This window comes from Mastomys coucha, unplaced genomic scaffold (assembly GCF_008632895.1).
Source record: "Mastomys coucha isolate ucsf_1 unplaced genomic scaffold, UCSF_Mcou_1 pScaffold5, whole genome shotgun sequence".
NCBI lineage: Eukaryota > Metazoa > Chordata > Mammalia > Rodentia > Muridae > Mastomys > Mastomys coucha.
In genome coordinates this window covers 27,875,868-27,900,485 of record NW_022196911.1, presented here as the reverse complement: position 1 = coordinate 27,900,485, position 24,618 = coordinate 27,875,868, and the positions used below count along the sequence as shown (strand labels likewise).

General features: G+C 42.4%; 1 protein-coding gene across 1 annotated transcript in view; it reads right to left on the bottom strand.

Moving 5' to 3' along the window:
* Positions 1-21,122, bottom strand: part of Ubtd2 (ubiquitin domain containing 2) — a 52,282-nt gene extending 31,160 nt beyond the window's left edge. Inside the window, exon 1 of the mRNA XM_031351129.1 lies at positions 20,654-21,122. Coding sequence (XP_031206989.1) covers positions 20,654-20,723 — 70 coding nt within the window. The 5' untranslated portion in view covers positions 20,724-21,122. The remainder of the gene's footprint in view (positions 1-20,653) is intronic.
* Between the last annotated feature and the right edge of the window lie 3,496 nt (positions 21,123-24,618).

The following is a 24,618-nucleotide window of genomic DNA, read 5'->3' as shown; positions in this document are numbered from 1 at the left end:
ACACACACACAATTTATTTAGCTCAATTTGAGAGATTCAAAAGCATGGCACCAGTGTCACAGCTTAAGTGTCAAACACCAGGAGCACAAAAGAGAGATCATACTGAAATCAAGCCAGAGAACAGGTCTAAGGCCTGTCCTAACAATTCACTCTTAGGAGAATTTTTCTGAGAAACCAACATTCCCTTTCTAGGGTAGAACCTCCCGAATGACCTCCCAGTACGCCCACCTTTTAAAAGTCCCAAACATGGGACCAAACTCCTAACACAGGAGCCTTTGTGGGCCTAGACTGAAACCATACTAACCCACAGCAAGAACTAATAGGTAAAATAGCCTCAGGGAAGTGAGAAAATGCATGGAGCTGAGTGGGAAGGAAAGCACAGAAAGCCTCAGCGAAGAGGAGCTGAGATGGCTCAGCAGGTGAAGTCACTCGCTGCCAAGACTGACAAGCTGACTTGGAGCCCCAGAAACCACACAGTGGAAGAAGAAAACCAGCAAACACCCTCTTCTGGTCTCCATGGCTTCCTGCACACATGCAGTACATATAAACTCACACAAGCTCACATGTATACACATAAATAGATACATCTTTTCTAAAAAGATGACCTGTGACTTTTCAACAATCCCTTAGCTGCAGAGTAAAATACATAAGAGTGACTATGACAACTCATGTCTCATTTACCCTGACTTCTCTGAACCACCCAGGCTCTTCAGGAATAAATAAGCACAACTATCTCTTACTGCTCTAGTTGTTACATCATGTGTAAGCAAATAGCAACTCGCCACAAATTTTTGGTTTTCTCAGAAAAAAATAATAGCTGAAAGAGAATCCTTACCAAGCAGAATACTATTACTACCTACTAAATCCCATGACTACTTTACTGTAACTTCCATTTAAAAACAAGAGAACTAGGACTGGAGAGACAGCTCGGCAGTTAAGAGCACTGACTGCTCTTCCAGAAGTCCTGAGTTCAATTCCCAGCAACCACATGGTGGCTCACAACCATCCTAATGGGATCCAAAGCCCTCTTCTGGTGTGTGTGAAGACAGTGACAGTGTACTCATTTATATATAGATAGATAATAAAATAAATATTTTTTTTAAAAAATCTTAATTACTGAGATGACTGACTTTGGAAACAAATTTAAAGATATAATGTACTTGGGTAGAGATGGCGAATATGAGAAAGAAGCCATATCTCACAGGACTTTTGGAAGTAAGTATTTGTGTTACTTTTCTTGGACTGACAAAATTTGTTTTGGTTCAGTTTCTGGGTCTAGCAGTTCCTTCATGAAAAGGCTTCTGGGAGGCTGGAGCTTGCAGAGAGTGCAAATACCAGACATCAAGATGCAGAGACCAACCTGGGTCTAGTGGTTCATGCCTATAATCCAAGCACTTAGAAGGCTGAGGTGGAAGGATTGCATTTATCAGAGGCTAATCTGGGGTACATAGTAAGTTCTACATCAGCTGACAGCAGTGTGGAAACCTTGTCTCAGGAAAAGAAAAAGAGGGAAAAGGAGGGGGAGCAGCAGACATACGAAATGGGGACCAAGCTCTAACAGTAAAGCCTCTGCCCGTGATCTACCTCTGCAAGTCAAGCCCCACAAACCTCCAAAACAGCACCACCAAGTGGGGAGCACGTGATGTTACAGATCTAATCACAATACTTTTGTGGTTGATTTTAAACTGGCCTTGTCTCAGCCTCTTGAAGCGCTAGATAACAGCTGCACATGAAGTAGTATTTTCAAACTGTTAGAAGAGTGCCCAACAAAAAAAAAAAGCAACACACAAATGTCCATCAAATTTTTTTAGACTATGTGCACCCTAGATATCCTCCTGAGAAACATGTATGTTAATCTCCTCTGAAATAATCTCCTGTTCTCAAGCTAACTAATCAGGCTAGATTGGGTAGTCCATCAAGTCCCAGGGGGTCTTCCTATCTCCAACTGGGAGTCCAAAAAGCTCCACCATGAATAGCATTTTTATATGTTTTGGAACTGAAATTAGGTCCTCATGCTTACAATGAAAGCACTTTACTGACTGAGCCACAATCTCAACTGCCCCATTAAAATTTAAGAATTAAGAAACAAATGAACCATATAGCTAAATTAGGTTGACTTAATCCAACTAAGTTCCAAAATTAAACTACTAGACAGATTATTCTGCCTCCATAAGTTAGGGGCATTACATGAGTAAATGTTCCATACAGGTTTATACGAATTCCATTCACCCTCCCCTCCCCAAGCAAACCTACATTGTCAATTCATCAGCAAGGTTTCAGAGAGTTGTCAAGTTTTAAAGGGAGTGGCTGATGTGATGCTAAGGATGGCACAGGAAACTAGCAATGACCTAAACAGCGCATCCCAGCTACCACTCAACATGTTAGTAGCTTGCACTGAGCCCGCCAAGGAAGAGAATTCTAAATGTTTCGTAAGATAAATTTGCAAGACTCTTGAATCTGAAACTTTTCCGTGTTTGAAGAATTCCAGTATCCACTAGAGTCCTAACAAGAACACAGGTAAAGACATTTACTCGATGTTGTTTTCACTTGTCAGTCTTTCTGAAATGGGTTTCTAAGTGCAGGAGTACAATGCTTGCTTAGCAAACAGAAAGCCTTGTGTCAGATCCAAACTGTAAAATAAATAACTCCCTAAGATGCATAACTCCCAATAAAGCATTAGCCCTAAGCTCTTATATAATGCAGGCAAAGACCTTAGAGATAAATTTATATATAATGTACATTATATGTATGATATATATATATATAAACAGTACATTATATCTACATGGAATCAAAGCTTCAACTATTCTTTATCTAAAAGGGAAAGTGACCTTACAAGTGGGTTCAGTATGAACATCTTACCAAGTATTGATTAATTTAGCAATGTTACAATAAGCTTTTAGGCTGTATCAAAAGTAAATGCAAAGATATCATGAATCAATATTTTCCTATTAAAAATTTATAGTATCCAGGCTCACAAGATGGTTCAGCTGGTAAAGTGCTTGCCATGCAAGCTTGACAAGCTGAGGTCAATCTCTAAAACCCATATAAAGTTAGAACTGAGTCCATAAAGCTGGCCTCAGACCATCACATGAGTGCTATAGCACATGCATGCCCAGACGCATACATTATAACCACACAGGAATAAAATAAAACAAAATTTAAGTCTCGAAAAAACAAAACAAAAAAAAAACAAAAACAAAAATTTAAAAATTTGTAATATATAGCATTGAAATTTCTTACAAAAATAACCTAAAAATTCTTTATATTTCCTACTTATTACTAAATCAGAACTCTCTGTAAAAACTGGATTTTCTTCCTCATCCTAATTTTCTCCCGTAAGTATTTTATCTGAAAATTTATCTTCCCCTGTGTTGTAGTTTGAATAAGCTTTTGGCTCATGGGAAATGGCACTATTAGGAGGTGTGGCCTTGTTGGAGGCTTTGAGATCCTAGGCTCAGGCTCTGCCTTGTGCACAAGAAACCCTCCTCCTAGTGGGCAGTGAGACAGTCTTCTGTTTGCCTTCAGAACAAGATGTAAACCTCTCGCTCCTCCAGCACCATGTCTGCCTTGATGCTGCCATGCTTCCTATCATGACGATAATGATTAAACCTCAGGACCTGTAACCCAGCCCCAATTAAATGGTTTCCTCTATAAGAGTTGCCTTGGTCATGGTGTCTCTTCACAGCAATGGAAGAAATGGAAATGTCCTAAATCTAACACTTCTAGTATTTGTCCTTGTCCCAAACTTTAAACCTCCACCATCAAAGTACAAATTATGCCACTATCATTTATTTCTTAGAAGATGAAAGATCATATACTATAAGAAGTTTTTTTTTTTCAGTTATTTATTTGCCTCATTCAAATTATAGCATAAAACTTTTGCTAGGACCTCTAGTGTAGGTATGTAGAAAGCAAACAGACACAAGATTCCATTTTCTACCCCAACAACAGCTCCAGAACAGAAGTCTAGGTTCACATACCTTTTAAAGATTTACTTGTATTTTATGTACATGAGTGTCTTGCCAGAATGTGTATGTGCTCCACATTCATTTCTAGTATTGCAGGAGGCCAGAAGAAGGTACTGGATCCCTGGAACTGTAGTTACTGGTGGCTGTGAGCTGCAATGTGGGTGCTGGGAACTGAAGTTAGCTTCCCTGCAAGAGCAGCAAAGGCTCTAACTGCTGAGCCATTGGTCCAGCTCCTGGCTTCATTTCATTCCAGTAGGAAGAGATGAGCCACGCTTCCCATTTGGAGCTCATGTTAGAGCTTACCCCATTAATTGATGTTTATTCAGGGACCTGAGCAGCCAGTTTCTCAGGTTCCTTTTTACTGTGACATTCTGTTACATGCAATGGCACATACCAACCTTTCATTTTGAAATTAGAAAAATGTAGTATATAATACCTGCTCTGAGTCACTGAAGAAGTCATCTACTAAAGACATGATGCAATTGTTACAACAGAGGAGAAAACAGAAACAACCCAGATTCACAGCACAGGGTCTGTCCAATTGGCCTATATGTTAATTTCTGGAAGTACAATAATAACCACACACAAAGAAGCTCTCTATTGAACATAACAGGTGAGATATAATCCCAGAGTAGTCTCCAGGCATGACACATGCCTTTAAGCCTTGCTTGGGAGGTAGGGGAAAGGGGATCAGAAGTCCAAGACTATCTTCAGTAACATTGTAAGTTCTAGGCCAACCTGGGATCCATGAGACACTCAAAAAAAAAAAAAAAAAGCAAAAATAAAATTTTCACAGGCAACCACTTCAGGCAGAAACTAATCGGTGACTGCCACATACAGCACAAGCATGACATCACAGGCTCACGGAGAGCCCTCTGCCCCTACTTCCACGTGAGACACTCTAGTAAACAGGATGACCCTGCTCTTTGTCAGGTGTGAAATCAGAAGGCAGGTCTTAACGTTCACATCTGGATATAATGATGGTGCAGAGCCTTCCAGGACATCTCCTTCAATGTTTCCCTTACGACAACTACCACTTCCTAAAACTTCTAAGGTTCTATAAGAAAAGATTGACTTTAGTCATTCTTAGAAAGATTTTCTTCAGATTAAACAAAGCTGTAAGGATTGCAAGTAAACTTACATTGTCAGCAACAGTTCAAGGCAAACTTGAATCAACTGAGGTTTTTTTTTTAAAGATTTATTTATTATTATATATAAGTACACTATAGCTGTCTTCAGATGCCCCAGAAGAGGGTGTCAGATCTCATTATGGGTGGTTGTAAGCCACCATGTGGTTGCTGGGATTTGAACTCAGGACCTCCGTAAGAGCAGTCAGTGCTCTTACCCGCTGAGCCATCTCGCCAGCCCTGAATCAACTGAGTTTTAAGTTGAAAGCATTCTATGTACAATAATAGAAGGCCGGCCAGCATCATAAGAAAAATATCTGAATAAAGCAGATGAAAAGTAGACCTGGTTTCTATACAATCCAGCAGTTAGGAACTTAAGCTCTCATTTCAAAATTAATTTTTAAAAAATGGGTCATATAGCCCAGTTATCCTTTAACTATGTAAACAAAGCTGGCCCCAAACTCCTGAATTTTCTGCTCTACCACACCCAAGCAATATGATCTTGTTCAGTTCAAACATTACTTTGAAAATTGTACTAATTAATGTACTTATATTTTGAAAGAGGGGGACACATGACAATTTGCATGTAGAGGTCTGGGAACAAGCTCAGGGAGTCAGTTCTTTCTATCCACCATGTGTTGAACACAAGTCATAAGCCTTGGCAGTAAGCGCCTTTATCTGCTGAGCCATCTCACCAGTCCCAGTGCAAAATGTCTAAGATTAAAGACAATTGCCCACGACAGAGTATAAGCAGAAGAGTCATTAAAATCTATATCCTATTAACTTCAACTGAATTGTAAACTATGACAAAGGAAAAAAATCATACTTCTGCTCTAAGGAACAAAAAGCCAACTCCAAATCCTCACCATTTGTAGGGAGAATAGACTTAGACGTGAGAAAGCAGCCCTTACAACTGGTCTATGTGAGGCTCCAAGAGGCTAGATCAGGCAGCTCACAGTACTTTTATATGACAATTTGTGCTTATCATGTTAGCATTTCTTTTTCAGATCAAAACTTCTCTGTGCCTCAGTTTCCTTCCCTATAAGACGCCAAAAGAATGTCAATCTTTCTTAACGTCAAAGGGTCCTTGTTAAAAAAAAAAAGAAAAAGAAATCAAGAGAACATGTATAAAAAAAAAAAAATCAATTCAGCCAGGCGGTGGTGGTGCACGCCTTTAATCCCAGCACTTGGGAGGCAGAGACAGGCAGATTTCTGAGTTCGAGGCCAGCCTGTTCTACAGAGTGAGTTCCAGGACAGCCAGGGCTACACAGAGAAATCCTGTCTCGAAGGAAAAAAAAATCAATTCAAACCCCTCACATGGTTAATTATATTAGAAAGCACATTAAAAGGCATTGTTTTGATAACTTCAGTAAGAGCCACTCATTTAGCATTTATCAGGCACCCACTATACTTATAAACCATCGAGTGTGTTATGTATATTCTTAATGTGTCCTGCTGGACACATCATAGGCAACGAAGGAGATTTTAGTAAGTAAAGAGAGAACAAAAGTATCACGTCTTACTAAATATCTCATACAGTATGTTACAGCTAGAGTAGTAAGGAATCCTAACTTATATGGTTTTCTTTGTGTATATTTCCCCTTAAAACAATTCTCTGAACATTTAAATGAAAGAAGGTGGCTTAAAATGAAAAGCATTGGCTAGGCCTGGTGTTGCATACCTGAGATATTAAGGGGTTGGAAGGGTGGACATACAAAGATCCTGACTTTGAGGTAGTCCTGAATGACAAATGAGATCCTACTTCAAAAAACTAAATAAATAAATTAAATAAGGGAAGGCAGGGGATATAGCTCTCTGCAAAACATCTGACAAGACAAGTATACATGAGGCCATGGTTAGATTCTCATGCTGCTTTAATAAATTATGTATAAAAAGGTAAAAAACCAGTTATGTTCCCTAAGTTAAATTACTTTTTATTAAAAAAAGTCAAAAGACCATTGCCAAAGACATTACGCTGATTCCTGCACATCTCTGGTATACACAAAATGTCTGTGAGTATGTAATACATGTAAGAATATACAAAATTTCAGATTTTTTTTAAAAGATAGAGTCTCAGGTATCCCAGGCTAACCTCTAACTTCTGGGCTGCCAGCTAATCCCTCAGTGCTGAGATTATGGGTGTGTGCTGCCACATCCAATTTTAAGCAGTGCTTGGGTTCTGGGGCTAACCTTGGCCTGAGGAGACTGAACTGTGCCTTCATAACCTTATTTACTCAGCACAGGGTACACACGAAGCCTGAATTTCTACTCCATTTAACATAAGCAGAGTGAGCTGAAAGGCGGCTGAGAAGAGTCTACTGTTCCACTCAACTAGGCGAGCTACAAGTATAATTAACTTTCTGTTCATACCTAAAGCAGGTCAAATCATCACTAGGTTTCCTAAGGATGACAGAAAAATATAAAACAAAACATAACGTAAGCAGCGAGACCTTAATGAGCAAATTAGATCACCGCTTCCTTAGTCAAATGGGCAAATGGATCCCAGACTTAATTACAGTAAGGAGAGTCTCTAAACAATAATGGGCTTTTGCACAACTAAGGAGCCAGTTAAGAAAATAATTTCAAAACCCAAATGAAATAAGATCAATTGAAAGCTTTTTATTTCCCAAATAATAATTCACAACTGACTACCTACTATATTACCTATATAATCAGTCCAACTATGCTAGAGCCTACACAAACAAGAGAAATGATAAATTGGGTAAAGTGCTAACTCATGTATCTTCTAAGAGGAAATATATATATTTTTGAGACAAGGTCTCCTGTAGCTCAGGCTACTCAAACTTGATATATAGCTTAGGATGATCTTGAATTTCTGCTTCCTCATTTTTACTCCTGAGTACTAGGGTCACAGGCATCTACCACCAAATCTAGTTTTGTGCACTGCTAAGGATTAAACCCAGGGCTCTGTGCATGTTAGGTAAGCACTTTACTAACTAAACTAAACTAAGAACTTTCAAAAACCAATTATAATATATTATGGGAAGCCAGCAAGCTTGCTAAGGAGGTAAAGACATTTGTGGCCAAGCCTGATAACCTGAATTCAATGCCCAGAACTCACATGGTAGAAAGAGAGGATAGATTCTATCAAGCTGCCCTCTGATCCCCACACAATATACTGTAGCAGATGGGTGTACACCCACATACTCCTACAAAACTCAAAAAATGTAACTTAAAAAATTTAAAAATAGCCAGGCGGTGGTAGCGCATGCCTTTAATCCCAGCACTTGGGAGGCAGAGGCAGGTGGATTTCTGAGTTCGAGGCCAGTCTGGTCTACAGAGTGAGTTCCAGGACAGCTAGGGCTACACAGAGAAACCCTGTCTCGAAAAAACAAACAAACAAACAAACAAACAAAAATTTAAAAATAAAGACTGGCATGGTAGTGGTGTATCCCTTTGATCCCAGTACTGGGGAGAAGAGGCAGGTGGATCTCTAGTGTTCAAGTCCAGCCTGGTATATAGAATGAGTTCCAGAACAGCCAGGGCTACAAAGAAGCTCTGTCTTGAAAAGCCAAAAGAAAAAGCTTTAAAAAAATTAAAAATATATCACAGAGAAATGCTTTTTGTTTGTTTTGAGGCAATCTTCCTATATAGTCATAGCTGAACCAGAATTAACTATATAAAGCAGATTGGCCTTAAATGTTTAATCTTTCTGCCTCTGCCTTCTGAATGCTGCCATTATACCTCCCCAGTGAAATAAAGGTAATAACAATGTGCTGGGCATGGTTAGTGGCACAGGCAGACAGACTGCTCTTAGTTCCAGGACAGCCAAGTGAGACTCTGTTTCAAAATCCAAAATAAAAAACTAAAAAAGGAGCAGCTCCAAACTGGGCATGGTGGTGTGCAAACCTTCAATCCTAGTCTCTTGATGTACAGGGAGCTTCATCTGAGTTCAAGGCCAGCCTGATTTACATTTACAGTGAGTTCCAGGGCAGCAAAGACTACATAATGAGCCCATCTCAAAAAACAAAACAAAATACCCCAAAACAAAACAAACGTTCTGAGAGAGAAAAAGGCCATTACCTACTTACTTGGAAGGTGCAGATCTCAGGACACACCTCTGATACCCCTTCGTTTCATCTGACTTACCCACTTTTTGGAAGTCACAGCTGGGTTTTATTTAACAAACAGCAGATAAAAACACCTCTGGACTCTTATCTGATTCTGGTTCCTGCTCCCCATCCTTTCTGTCCTCAGTGCTGGGAATTGAAGCCAGAGTCTAGAGCATGCTAAGTAAGCACTTTACCACTGAGCTACATTTCTGGCTTTGGATCCTCCTTTCTATGCCACAGACAAACCTATCATAGACCTCTAATCTACCAGGGACTTTCCATGAACTTCCTGAGGTCAAGCATAACACAAACTTTCCTCAATTATAGGCAAAGAACTAGAATAGTTTACATCTGTCTTAGGTAGGGTTTTGTTGCTGTGAAGAACACCATGATCAAGACAACGCTTATAAAGGAAAACAATTCATTGGGGCTGGCTTAGTTTCAGAGATTTAGTCCATTACCATGGCAGGAAGGTGGGAAGCATGGCAGCATCCAGGCAGACATGGTACTGGAGAAGGAGCTGAGAGTTCTACATCCTGATCTGAAGACAGCAGAGGAGACTGTCGTACTGGCTAGATGTGAAAGCCCCCTGCCCCAATATTGACATCCTTTCTCCAAGGCCACACCTCCTGATAGTGCCACTCCCTATGGCCAAGCACATGAATGTATTCAAACACATGAATGTATGAGGCCATACCCATCGAAACCACCACAATGTCTGAGAGGAGAAAATGAAGCCAGGGAGGAGGCAGACAGAGTGAGCCTCACAGCATCAAGCTGCACTCCAATTCGTATCATAAATAATGAAGCAGCTGCACTCTATGAACTACATTACGGATCCAAAGCTGCTCTGGAAGAGAAAGGCTGTCTGAAGCCTTGTTCCTTGTCTGTTAAAGTCCTGGGGAAAATGAAGTGAGGGCAGGGATGAAAGGAGGAAAGAAACTTCCAGAATCTCTAAAGACTGTTAAATACTACAGCCATTCATGGCTAATTTTAATGCATTAATCTTTCCTTTGTTCAACATTATAGTCTTTTTAGAATTTAAATAAATTTGGTATCATGTTTCTCTAAAGTAAGTAAACCTCTTAAATGACCCACTAGACACTCAATTTATAATAAAACACCTAACATACTAACTTCAGAGTAAAGAAAAACTGAAATTATGTCAGACCTTTTTCCTAAGATCTTATCATATGATTTTTAAAATTGGCTTCAAAGAACTCAAGGGAACAAAACAGCTTCCTCAGCATGGCCTGGAGGACTTTCTATTTCAATTTTTTTTTTAAAGACATCCTTTTATGTAGACCTGGCTGTCCTGAAACTCAAGAGATTTGCCTGTCTCTTTAGTGCTAGAACAGAACAGCAATACAAAGCTCCACAAAGTGAAATTTCAAACATAAAGGTCATCATGAAGTGGGATGGCTTCTGCTAAAGACTGTGTAGGAGCTTCTCTTGCATTTGTGCATGTAAAAACTGCAAACACGTTGCTGATTGTGGGGCCTTTTGATAACATGGTGCATATTTGCCCACACATGTAAGGCTGTGCAAGTGAGCACACCAACACAGTACTTAAGTATCTAGGTCCCATCGGCAGCCACCAGACTCAGATGCACCTGGACAGTCTGTGTCTGTACCAACAGTGCAAGAAAACAGTGCTCAGGGAAAACAAGATGCTGTATGACCTGTCACATACACATCAACTACTAAGTACATCTCAGGGAGGGTGATCTAAACTTTATATGAGACTAAATCATTTCTTTTTACCTTCTTGTGAATGAGGAATTTACTGACTATAAAACTAGAATAAAAGAACATTAAATGCTGAGCCTGGCATATAAGTTACAACTAATAGGTTAAACAGGCCAGAAGCCTGACATGAAAGCTCCATTGCCAAAGAAATTGTTTTAATCTACTGATATTATCTAACATGTAAAAACTCAGGAGTTGGGAAGTCAAGTGACTCACCTAAAGTCATAATGAGAGGAAGAGGTGACTCCTCTCAAGGGTCTTCTTTATACTATGTGGTCCTATACAAAACTGTTGCAGAATCAAGTAAGGTCTTTGATAAAGGAACTAGTTACTTTCTAATACCATTATAAGAAATGTGCCGCCAGGAAGTGGTGGTGCACACCTTTAATCCCAGCACTTGGGAGGCAGAGGCAGGCGGATTTCTGAGTTCAAGGCCAGTCTGTTCTACAGAGTGAGTTCCAGGACAGCCAGGGCTAGACAGAGAAACCCTGTCTCAAAAAACAAACAAACAAACAAAAAAGAAATATGCCACACAATGTACTGGAGCCTCAGGCACAGAGAACTAAATTCTCTGTCAAGGGCAGCTTACATTCTAAGAGAAATTAATATTAAAAAATAACCACAACAGATTATTTTTTAAATATGGATAGGAGTAAGAATAATAACATAAGTAGTAAGCGGAAGTTGTGAGGATGACAGGGGATAAACGTTTAGACTTGGTCAATAATCCAAATTATACTAATGTTGAAGACAACAGAGAAAATGGGAAGAGTATGAAGCCACTGTAGCCGGGGTATATTATAATTACCTTTTTAAATTAGATCTATCTAATTTCCAGCTTTTATTAATCATTAATAGCATTAATGATTAATAATCTTCTATCAAAATCAGACTTACCTAATTTCTAGATTACAGAGGCTAGAGCACAGGAAAATGAAAACCCAGGATCACAGATAATCCCAGACTATGGTCCATCTGTAAAACTCTTTTTTAAAAAAGTCAGTGCCAGGGCTGGCGAGATGGCTCAGCAGGTAAGAGCAACTGACTGCTCTTCCGAAGGTCCTGAGTTTGGATCCCAGCAACCACATGGTAGCTCACAACCACCTGTAATGAGATCTGAGACCTTCTTCTAGTGCATCTGAAGACAGCTACAGTGTATTACCAGAGCGAGCGGGGAACGTCCGACTTCAGTTCCCAGCAGCCACATGATGGCTCACGGCCATCTGTACAGCTACAATGTACTCATACACATAAAATAAATAAGTAAATCTTAAAAAAAAAAAATCAGTGTCAAAGAAGGAAAGGGAGTACTTCTAGATTTTAAAAAAACTAAAGAGAAATCATATGCAATTTCTAAATACCAACAGGATCTCAATTTTGAAAAAAGTTATATAAAGGTATTTGGAAAGAAACTAGAGAGTCTAATTATGGACTAGATCTTGGAGAACACGAAGAATAACAGTTCCAAGGTTAGGTGTACCATGACAGGAATTTTATTTTTTAAAGGTTCATGCTGGAAGTATGTAATGCCTTGCTTAATTTCAAACAATTAAACCAAAGAAAGACAGAAATATCATATAAAAGAAACTGCAGCCAATAAGATCTATTGGCTAAATACAAAGAGCAGAGCATGTACCTGTTAGTAGAGTACTTGCCTGGCATACTCACAGCCCTGAATTTGATCCCTAGGACTGTATGAAACTGAATATGGCCCGACAGTAGTGGCGCACACCTTTAATCCCAGAACTTGGGAGGCAGAGGCAGGTGGATTTCTGAGTTCGAGGCCAGCCTGGTCTACAGAGTGAGTTCCAGGACAGCCAGGGCTATACAGAGAAACTCTGTCTCGAAAAACCAAAGAAAGAAAAAGAAACTGAATGTGGTGGTGCACCAACAATAGTCAGGAGATAGAGACGGAAGGATCAGAAGTTTATTTAAGGTTACCCTTAACAACACAGCAAGTCACAACCAGGCTGGGTGTGGGCAACCAGATCCCTATACCCCCAAAAGGGAAATATAATTCATGTGTCTAATCTATGTGGCAGGCAGCAAGCAAAATTCGACTGGGGAGATGACTTAGTCAGTAAAACACATAATGTTCAAGCATGAGGACCTGACTTAGAACCCAAAAGCCATGTAAGAAAAATCCCAGCTCTGGGCAGGTAGAGACAAGAGGATCCCTAGCATGTGTGGGCCAGCCAGTCTAGCCAAATCAGCTAGCTCCAAGTTCAACAGCAGACCTTGTTTCAAAAAACAAGAACTTTGTATTTTCTCTCTCGCCTCACAAGCTCCCTTCCTCTCTGAAGGCTCCTAAAAAGCCTTCTTTCCCTAGATCAGTATCCTCTCCAGAGAGAACACCAGTCTGCCAGTCATGGAAACCCTCCCTCCTTAAGACAAAACAAAAACAACAAAACAACAATAAACCCTCCCTTTTTTTTTTTGAGACAGGGTCTCACTATGTACCCCTGGTTGGCCTCAAACTCCACCAGCCTATACCTCTTGAATGCTAGGATTAATGGTATGTGCCATCACGCCTTGCATGATTAAAAACAATCTCTTTTTAAAAATTAGGTATTTTCTTAAACTTTTTATTGACTCCTTTTGAGTTTTACATCGTGCACTCCAGTGCTGCTCTTCTTACTGTCACCTCATAGCTGCCCTTCACCCTTACAACTTCCCCTCTAAAATAAAACATACACGTGTAACAACAAAAAAGCAAAGAAAACATCTCATCATGGAAGCTGTAGTATGTCACTGTGTGTCCCACAGTATGTCCCTGGGTCCACACATCTTTTCTTGCCAGGTCCACTGTGTTGCCCAGTCAAGGCATGAGGCCCACTCTCCTAGGTGCTGTGGCCCGTGAGGGCTGGTACAACTCTCCTCCTCTCATACCATTAGGGCTGGCTCACTCATGCCTTCAGTGTCAGGGCAAGCTCCACTGCACTGCCCAGGAGAAGTGCAGGGCCTGAGTTGTATAGTCATTGGTGGGGCAGGACTAGCTCTCCTGCTCTCATGCTATTGTGCCTAGCTCTCCTGACCACTGCAGGCGGGAAGCCATCATCTCCACATCCATGCCACCTAATTGCCAGATAAGTGGCAGGGCCAGCTCTCCTAGGCTCTTACCCTTGAGGCCAGTTCACCTGTGCCCCCTCTGCAGCTCTCCTGTGCTGCCCAGGAGAGGGTCAGGGCTGGCTCACAGGCTCTCATGGCCCCAGGGCTATCCTACCAAAGGAGGTGAGGGGCGGGGACAGGCAAGGGGAGGGGGAATAAGCAAAGTTTTTATACCACCTCTGTTTAGAAGCTTTCTGACTCCACTCCTTGCTATTCTTTGAATTTTCCTAACATTGTCATTGCTGTGGAGATTTTTTTTTTAAGATTTATTTTATTTCATTTTTATGTGTATGAGTACACTGTAGCTGCACAGATGACTGTGAGCCATCATGTATGTGGCTGCTGTTGATCTCAGGACCTCTGCCGGCCCCACTCGCTCCGGCGTAATTTTCTGCAGCTGTCTTCAGACGCACCAGAAGAGGGCGTCTGATCTCATTAAGGGTTGTTGTGAGCAACCGTGTGGTTGCTGGGATTCGAACTCAGGACCTTTGGAAGAGCAGTCAGTGCTCTTACCCGCTGTGCCAACTTGCCAGCCCTGGAGACTTTTAATACCTTAATTATTTAAATGTATGCCTCCTCCAGTAACTATAAGCTATTTGATTATCTCAGAGCTGGCCTTGTAGCTCTGGTTACACAGAGCTTCAAGTACACAGAGTCAGAATAATGGAAGCCTGCTATTTATTTCAAAATTTCAGGAAAATCCAGGAATGGTGGCATATGCCCAAAGAGGTAGATACTAGCCCAGGCAGTGTAAAGTGAGCCTGTCTGAAATAAGCTTTTGACAGAAGCATTTTAACTCTCCTAGGAAATAAAATGTCTACCCTAAGTGAAGGGTATAGCCACGACTAAGTAAACTACATAGCCCAAAAGCATGGATGCTATACTAGCCAATCAAAGGTGTGTGTCTGAGTAGATCTTAAGTCCAGTCTACAAAAGGTGTGTGTCTGAGTAGATCTTAAGTCCAGTCTACAATAAGTGCCTAATCATCTAATCGTTTTCCTGGGATGGTAAACACTTAATTAGAAAAGCCCCAAATCAGTCCATCATTCAGTCACAGGCTAGAGCAGTACTTCGGCTGGAAAATGCTGACCTCATATGCAGAAGGCCCTGGCTTAAATCTCTAGCGCTACAAAACAAAAATATACCTCAGCCAAGTTTTGAGGAAGTATTTATCAGTAATATTCCACATCAAGCCAAACTCATATAGTTAAATACTTCAGTTTTCTTAGATGTCTAGCTTGACAGAAATCCCATTTCTGAAAGCAGCTGCTATGGTTTGAATATGAAATGTCCCCTATAGGCTTCTGTAAAGGCTTGGTCCCAGCTGGACTATTTTGGGAGGGGGTGGAAACTTCAAGAGATGGGGCCAAGAGAAAAAAGGAGGCCATCTTGCCCTTTCCCCTCCCCTCTCTGCTTCCAATCTGCCAGGAGGTAAACACCTTCCCTTACACCATCTCATTAGTGAAGATGTTCTCTCTTACTACAAGCCCAAAGTAATGGAGCAGCCATGACTCCTTCCTCCCTGAACTTAGGTCACACCAATGCAAAGTAACTGATATGGGAGCTATGGTGGAGATTTAAAAGACGTTACTGCACACATGCAAAAACATAGTATTTTATATTACAACACTCAATCTATACCTAGCAATATTTAACCTCCTCTGCTTAATGTCAATATATTTAAAAAACAAAACAAAACAAAAACTTTGGGCTAGCAAGATTAGCTTAGAGGGAAAGGCACTTTACCATCTGACAATACAAACCTAATGACCTGAGTTCATGTCACAGAACCCACATGGATCCCAGCACTTGGGAGGCAGAGGAAGGCGGATTTCTGAGTTCGAGGCCAGCCTGGTCTCCAGAGTGAGTTCCAGGACAGCCAGGGCTATACAGAGAAACCCTGTCTTGAAAAAAAAAAAAAAAAAAAAAAAAAAAAAAAAAGAACCCACATGGAGATAGGAGAGAGTTGACTCTACAAAGTTGTCCTCTGACCTCCACACACCTGACTCACCCACACAATAATAAATAAATAAATAACATGAGTCTTGCCAACTGCAAGTCAAGTAGCTAATGCAAGATTAACACATGCTGACTGCTCCTGGCCAACACACATGCACCTTTAAGTACAAATGCAATAGAAATTCTCAATCTACTGTTCCTGAACTATCAGTCAATCATGAGGACTTGGTAGTAGACTAATACTGTCCAATAGGCAATACGGCAAGGATAGTGAGGGAACAGGAAGAACAGATGTGGCACTGACCAAATGAAGATAAACCACACAGATAGTCTGTGGTAAGAAAAATGAATCACTAAATTCATCATGTCCAACTACTTTGACTGTATTCCTTAACCTAAATCAACCCAACCTTTAGTTCAGCAAGAATTCACTTTGCCAGACTGGAAGGATGGCTCAACGGTTAAGAGCACTGACTGCTCTTCCAGAGATCCTGAGTTCAATTCCCAACAACAACCATCTGTAATGGGATCCCATGTCCTGTTCTGAAGACAGCTAACAGTGTGTGTACTCACATATATATATATAAGAAAAAAATACAAAAAACTTTTTTTTTTTCAAGACAGGGTTTCTCTGTATAGCCCTGGCTGTCCTGGAACTCACTCTGGAGACCAGGCTGGCCTCGAACTCAGAAATCCACCTACTTCTGCCTACCAAGTGCTGAGATTAAAGGTGTGTGCCACCACAGCCCGGGAACTTCTAGGTATCTTTAAAAAAAGAAATGAAGGAGGCTGGTGAGATGGCTCAGCAGGTAAGAGCACTGACTGCTCTTCCGAAGGTTCTGAGTTCAGATCCCAGCAACCATATGGTGGCTCACAACCACCCATATTGAGATCTGACGCCCTCTTCTGGTATGTCTGAAGACAGCTACAGTGAATTACGCCGGAGCAAACAGGCAGCAGAGGTCCTGAGTTCAACAGCAGCCACACACATGATGGCTCATGGCCATCTGTACAGCTACAGTGTACACATACACATAAAATAAATAAATCTTTAAAAAAAAAAAAAGAAATGAAAATAGAGGTCTATGCAACTGAAGTTCACAAATGCATTATTTGCACCAAAATGTAGAAACAACTAAAATATAAAGCAACAGACAGCCAGGCAAGGGAAACATGTACACAAAATAGGACATTATTCAATCATAAAAAGATTAAATACTGACACCTACTATAAGATCAGCCCAGAAAAGATCATGTTAAGTGAAATAAACCATAAAGATTATTAGGAGATTCCATTTATATGAAATATCCTGAACAGGTAAGCTCATCATTTTTTAAAAAAGGTACATCAATGGTTATCAGAGCCTGAGAAGAGACATATAATCTGAAGAAAAGAAATGTGGATGCGGATGGTGATGACAGTTATATAACACTGAACTGTGCTTATCCACGTGTGGTGGTGCACTGCCTCTTGCACCCAGGAGGCAGAGGCAGGTGGATCTCTGAGTTTGAGGCCAGCCTGGTCTACAGAGTCAGGACAGCCAGGGCTACACAGAAAGACCTTGTTTTGAATAACAGTAACAAAAACAAACAACAACTAAAAAGGTTATTACCACATTTTATGGTAGTTTCTTAAAATAAGAAAAGGAGAAAAGCTCTTTAATTTCAGCCCGGAATAAAAAACTCTCACTGCCATTCTAAGCATTCTATATGATGTGGAGGACATTATTTAGTTTCTTTAGGCTTCAACCTTCACCTATAATATAGGGTTGACTGATATTCACCTCAAAGAACTGTAGACTCAATGCTTCTATTAATCCATTAACACAGGACTTGTTACATAATAAATACCAGATAAATACAGTAGATGTTATAATTCCAAAGACTCTGTTACTCACTGAGTAGGTGTCTGTAAGGCTGCTATAAATGGTTATCTAAAAGAACTCCATAACGATGCAAAGATATTCTGAAGTAATGATTAAAGCAACACATGTCTGGCATTTGACTAGCTTCCTGAGAACCTAGGAACCTGCAGATACCAGAACCAGTTCTGTGGGGTGTCACTTGAGAGCTCACTAAAAAGATGAACTAAGAAAATAACCACACTGGCTTGTTTTCAATTAATTGTATTGATGCTCTCCATAAATATTTATTTTAAAAAAATCATAAAGGGACCAGAGTAAAGGCTCCAAAGTTCAATCCCTGGGACCAACATGGTGGAAGAAGAGAACCAAAATTTGTTTTTATATCCACCATGTCCGTGTGCAATACACTCACACCCTTGCCCCTTATCTACAGGTCCTAAGTACCAAGTCCAGCTTCACAAGGTCATCCTTAAAAAGAGAACCATAAGCCGGGCGGTGGTGGTGCACGCCTTTAATCCCAACACTTGGGAGGCAGAGGCAGGCAGATTTCTAAATTCAAGGCCAGCCTGGTCTACAGAGTGAGTTCAGCACAACCAGGGCTACACAGAGAAATCCTCCTGCCTCTGCCGCCCAAGAGCTGGGATTAAAGGCGTGTACCACCATCGCCCAGCAGTAATACGAATCTTACTGTGAGAATTAAACCATCTCCACAGTGTTATAATGGTTTGTAAGAATTCTCCAAATTCCTTCACAGAAGTAATCTACCTAAGAAGGCTTTTTGGTGGGGGAGGGGGTATTTTTTTACTCACATTAAAAATACTTGGATCTAGAAGGAAAAGGAAAATACAATATCCAGGTATTTTAGATTCTACCTGTTATGAAGCAGCTGGCTTGGAAAGGCTAGAGTCGCTCTAAAATGATGGTGTTCACATAGCACTGTGAATGTTAACCACCAGGAAACACACCTGAAGGCTGCATTATACACTCCATGTTGATAAAAATCAATATAACCAGATTAAAACTGCTCATGTTTGAAAAGCTAAGATCTTTGCCAACAACCTTAGGAAAAAAGTTATTCCCTTTCAAACAACAAAAGAGAACTGCTAACATGTTAAACTGAAACACACAGCACAGTAATTTTCTGTTGTTTTTGGTAACACGGTTTTGCTATGCAGCCAGGACTGGCCTGGAACTTAAGTTCATCTCACTCCAGCCTCCCGAGTTGCTGGCTCCAGTTAGCTCTTACCTCTCATGACAGTAATGGAGAACAAAGGCTTCCAAAATTCAATTCCAGAAAGAATTCTTTTATCCCCTACAGACCAGTCTTCTGCCAGCTACATCAGGGCTATCCCGTGTCCTTCCTCCAGAAGAAAAAGAAAAGGTGCTCCCTCTTTTAAAACTTCTCTTTAGAAAAACAGCAGATTATGATCCAGAAAACTGAAATGCTGAAAGAAACTGATACTAGAGCTATCTAACTGTAGGCCACTGGTAGTAATTATCTAAAGCTAGGATTTCATGCTTCTAAAAGCCCATGCTAATATTGTGACTGGATCCTAAGTTGCACTGCCAAAAGGGTTAAACTGGCTCAATCTTAAAGGAATATAATAATTTTAACATATGTGAAAGTTAAGCTGAATGAGTAAGTGGTAAGATCTGATCACTGGTCTGCCCTCAGCTCAGGGTTAACACGCCCTTTCTACATTTGGGCTTTGTTGTCAAAAGGACCTCACCAAGTAAATAGGCTGTGACTCGAACTGCACTACAAAGGAGCATTTCCATGGACTACTTTTTCAAGACAATTTCCACTGAGTTCTCAAATAACTTGTCCAACATTTAGTGACAAAAATTTTAGTGAAGTGCCATAGCTAAAAACATCACGTAAAACGGGAAATGTCTTGCACAAAAGCTGGGTGCCCAGGATTCAGGGTCTCAAGGTGTGAAAAGATATGACCTGCCTATTCCCAAGCAAATAAACAACTTAAAAATATGCACCCGATTTGAAGGCACCCAATACAAGGTTCGAATCAAATCAAGTTATCTTTGCCATTCCCTGATGGCTCTTTTCTACAATGTTCGAACTTCTACACATTCTCTATAATGAATGAGCTCGGCACTTTAAAGGTCAATAAAAGTAGAGTCAACGTTACCACTCCTATCCCTCTACAACTACTAAGAATGGAATTAAGAGACCTCTCATCACGCTTACGATAACTGAGAAGTGCGAGGCGCGTTGGAAAAAACTTTTACTCAAAGCACTAATCTTATACTGGGGTACTTTTCATACTGCATGTTTTCCTTTTACGTAAGACACATCGGAATTTGACGAGTGCGCCCCGACGGCACATTGGGCTAACGCCCCTGGCAGCAGCAGAGAGCCACGTTTTCCTCCGGCCGATCGTCTCCCCCCTCCTCCATAAAACACTGCCGGTGGCCACTTAAAGAGACTTCCCCAGCCCAGCTCCAGAAACTGGAACCAACCGGGGCAGCTGTCATCCGAAACTCAGGAAAGCTGAGCCGGGCCAACTCTGCCGACGCGGGAAGGGCTGGGGGTGCGGCGGGGCCCGTCAGGGGCACTCTGGGCTGTCCCCCTCCCCGGCCCCACGAGCCGCCATCCGGCCTCCGAGTTGTCCTCCCGGCCAGAGTCCCTCCCCAAGCCAGGCCTAGGCCCGCGGTCCCGCGTGGGGCCCGAAGCTCGTGGCGGGGCCGACGCAGAGCAGAAACGACAAAGGGGCGCAGGGTCGGGACAGGTGGCCGCTGCCGTGAACAATGGGGGGCCGAGGCTGCCCCCTGGCGCCACCTACCTCCCGTGCCGTCCGAGTTCTCGTTGAGGCTGCCCGAGGAGTCGTGCTGGGCGCCCACGCACCCGCCCATGGGGCCGCGGCCGCCACCTCCGGGCGCTCGTCCCGGCCGCCGCCTCAGCCTGCTCCCGCGTCGCCGCCTCGGGCCAGGCGCCGCTTTCTCGCCGCTCAGCCTCCGCCCCCTCTCCGCTCCTCCCACCGCCTCGCCCAGCCCCTTCCTCCGCGCCCACTTCAACCTCAGCCCCCCGGCCCCCTGGCTCGCAGGCCCGGCCCGCGTGCCTTCCTCGGCTCCCGCTCGGCCCCGCCAGGCCGGGCTTGGCCCATCCCGGGCGGGCCGCAGCGCCCGCTCGCCCCTCGCCTCCCCGCGCCCCCGCGTCTAGGCGAGCCCCACCACCGCCGCCGCCGCCGCCGCCCGGCAGCCAGGCCCCATCGCCCCCGCCCGCGGCGCCGCCCTCAGCCCGGTTCGGCTTGCGCTCGGCCGGCCCGCTGGAACGGCCTCGAGGGGCGGCGCCGCGCTCTGATTGGCTGCCTGCGCCCAGGGGGCGGGGAATACCGAGCAGAACCGAGTGGAGCCGAGAGCCCGAGGCCGGGAGAGTAGGGGGCAAGCGGAGGTGGGCCGGAAAGAAGGGGAGGACGCAAGTAAGGACGAAGTGGCCAGCTCGTGGCCAGCTCGACCTTACTTGAGGACGAGGTGGGGCTCCTTCTGGTGTAGCCAGTGGGAGAGGGTACGGAGGAGTCGTAGGAGATTCGGGGTCGTGGACGGGCTGGGCGAGCTTAGTGGGGTTGGCCTGACCGCAAGTCCCTACACCCCTTGAATTTGTGGAGACAGCGGGCCGGCCACCGAGTCTGGGCTCCCCTTGCCCCCAGGTCCGGAGCCTCTGCCATCACCGTGCCCGCTTGCTAGAGGTGTTCTCTGATTGTACAGGCCTGCTGTCCCGTGAGGGGAGCGAAGGGGCACGGGGGTGAGGGGTGTCGTTCCTAAAGGCTTCGTTTAACAGACAATACTACTACTCTAGACCTTGGCGTTAGTCATCTTAAGTCGTCTTTAGAATAAAGTGAAGTGTTAATATTCTGCATTTTATAAGCTAGAATTTGGTACATTGACCACGCCCAACATTCTTGGCGGTTACCATCCCAACCTAAGCCAAACTCTTAATGGCCCCTTTGGATTGGGCTTCTTGCTATGGCGCCTTAACATTTTTATCGGCCTGCTTGGGTCTTTGAAGGCTTTTTTTTTTTTTTTTTTTTTTTTTTTTTTTTTTTTTTTTTTTTTTTTTTTTTTTTTTTTTTTTTTGCCTAAGTTGTTATAACTATATTCCACTTTTATGCCAGACTTTCCTTTTATAAAACCCTGGGTCAGCTTTTGCTTAGCATTAAAAAAAAATTTTTTTTTAAAGTGAAATACCTAAGAAAGAGACACTCTGCTTCTTAGGATTTGCATTTAAATGTATTCTCCTGCACTGCTGGTGGGAGTGTAAATTGGTTCAATCTTTTTGCAAAGGTTTGGCACTGCCAATCAACAGCTTTAAAAATGTTCATACCATTTGAGTGGGGGTTATTCCACATCTGGGGATCTAGCTCTCAGAAACAGTCCAAATTAAAATTGAGGCCTGGTATTCATTTGATAGGCAGGCAAAAATGAGGGTTAAACAAACTAAGCTCTGAATTTATATGAAAACACAGAAATGTCTCAGAAATAGAAGTTCACAATTTTGGACTTAATGCTGAAGGATTAGCTTTGCCCTCACTGTAGTCCTCAGCACTGATAAAAAAATAAGTGGTATACAGTTAGATGTTGTTATGGATTTTCAAATGTTGCTTTTCCATAAGAGCTTCGTAAGGGCTGTGTCACAGAGCCTTCTATCTGATCCTTCCCAGCTGAATGCTCATGTTGTCAGACACCAGTCACTTTATCTTTTCCCTGAAGGAGAGAGACCGCCTGAGTATTTCCAAAGAGATTGCTTTGTCCTGAATTTCACTCCAGAAATTGCAGCAACCAAGACTTCTACGATGTCTATTAAACAGATGGTAGGCACCCAAATGCTAAGGGCTTTCTGCTGAGCAGTACACTGGCGCCAGCAAGAGAGAGCAATCTAGTGGAAAGATTCTTAGCAGTGCTTGCTCGCCATCCTGCCTGCTTCTTAGAACAGAGACACATGTTCCCAGGAGCAGAGTCATGTAGCTATAACTTGGCCCCAGCTCTGCTATTAACTTCCTGGGTTGGAATCTGGCTTCCATCTTGTACTCCCTGTATGACTTTAACTTTCTGTAGAGCCCAGATTTCTTCTTGCCTGTAAAACAGGGCCAACAGTAATGCTCCAAGCTCTGAAGGGGCACTGTTATTAACTCCTCTGTTCACTCCATATCTAGCCTCGCCTATCTAAATTCATCTCCTGGCCCAATCTAACACCTAAGAAACATGTTCATACATTTATATCACTATGATTTTATATATATATATATGATTCTCTGTAGATAAATGATTGCTATGAATACTCTCCCTTTTCCTTTTCTTTGAGATGGTCTCACTATGTAGCTTTGACTGACAGAAATCTGCCTTTCTCTTGTCTGCTGAGTGCTGGAATTAATGGCATGAACCATTATGCCCAACTCTGTGTGTGTGTGTGTGTGTGTGTGTGTGTGTGTGTGTGTGTTTATTCGTGTGTATGCACATGTCTCTGGAGGCTAGAAAACAACTTTGAATGTCATTCCTTAAGGATTGTCCACTGAGTTTTGTGTGTGCCAGTACATGTGAGTGCCTGCAGGGGCCAATCTCTCTCCACCTTGATGCCCAGTCAAAGAAAAAAAAAGTGATTAGCAATGGAGGAAAGACACCCAATGCCGACCTCTGTCCTTCACATGCACTCACAAGCAATGCACACAGCACACACCCACCTAATAACTTTCTCTAATAGAAACAATACACAATATATACTCCTCCTATGATTTTTAAGAGTAATAAAAATTTTAAAATTCAATCCATGGCCATATGTGTTAAAAGTGTTGCTGTTTTGGGCACTATGTACCCTTGAAGCCCACAACCAGCCCTGAGCTCTCAGGGTATTTTTGGATTGTTTGTTTGTTTTTGTTTTTTTCAAGACAGGGTTTCTCTGTATAGCTCTGGCTGTCCTGGAACTCACTCTGTAGACCGGGCTAGACAGAACTCAGAAATCTTCTTGCTTCTGCCTCCGCCTCCCAAGTGCTGGGATTAAAGGTGTGCCCCACCACTGCCCGGCATGAGCTCTCAGTTTTAAGTCATTGATCTTTGTGCCATGATTATTCAAGTTCAGTGGACTTGGTTACTGTAGCTCTACGGTAAGTTTTAAATTTGTTCCTTTTTTTTTTTTCTTTTTGAGATGCGGGTCTTTCAGTCTCATGTTTCTCAAGCTAATCTCAGATTCCCAGGCTCAAATCATCATAGCTCCACCCCTGTTCCCACCCCCGTTCCCACCCCCACCCCCAGCCTCCAGAGGAGCTGGAACTACTTATATTTGCTATTGCACATGGCTTGTTCTTTTCCAAGCTTGTTTTGTTTATTCTGGGTGCCTTGGATTTCTGTATGAATTTTAGGATCAGCTTGCCCATTTCTGGAAAAACAGCAGCTGGGATTTTGATGGGAAATGTGTTGAGCCTGTGGATGGCGAGTGCCTGAGTACTGCCATTTTGACAGCGTTATGCCTTCAGTTTGAAATGTGGCTATTTCCCCCTCATTTGTGCCTTAAATTCTTTCCCATAGTTGTGGTTTCAGTGCCACATCTTGGGTTTTGTCACATTTATTTCTAAATTTCCTTTGCCGTGCTGCTGTAGATGAATCTGACATCTTCTACAGATCATTCATGGTAAATATATAGAAATGCAGTTGGTTTTTGCATTTTGGTCATGGATGTTGTAATGTGGCAGAACTCACTTATTCTAGTCATCTTTGTGTCATGTATTTGGGGAATCTGTGGTGTGGTGTGTTTAAGGCT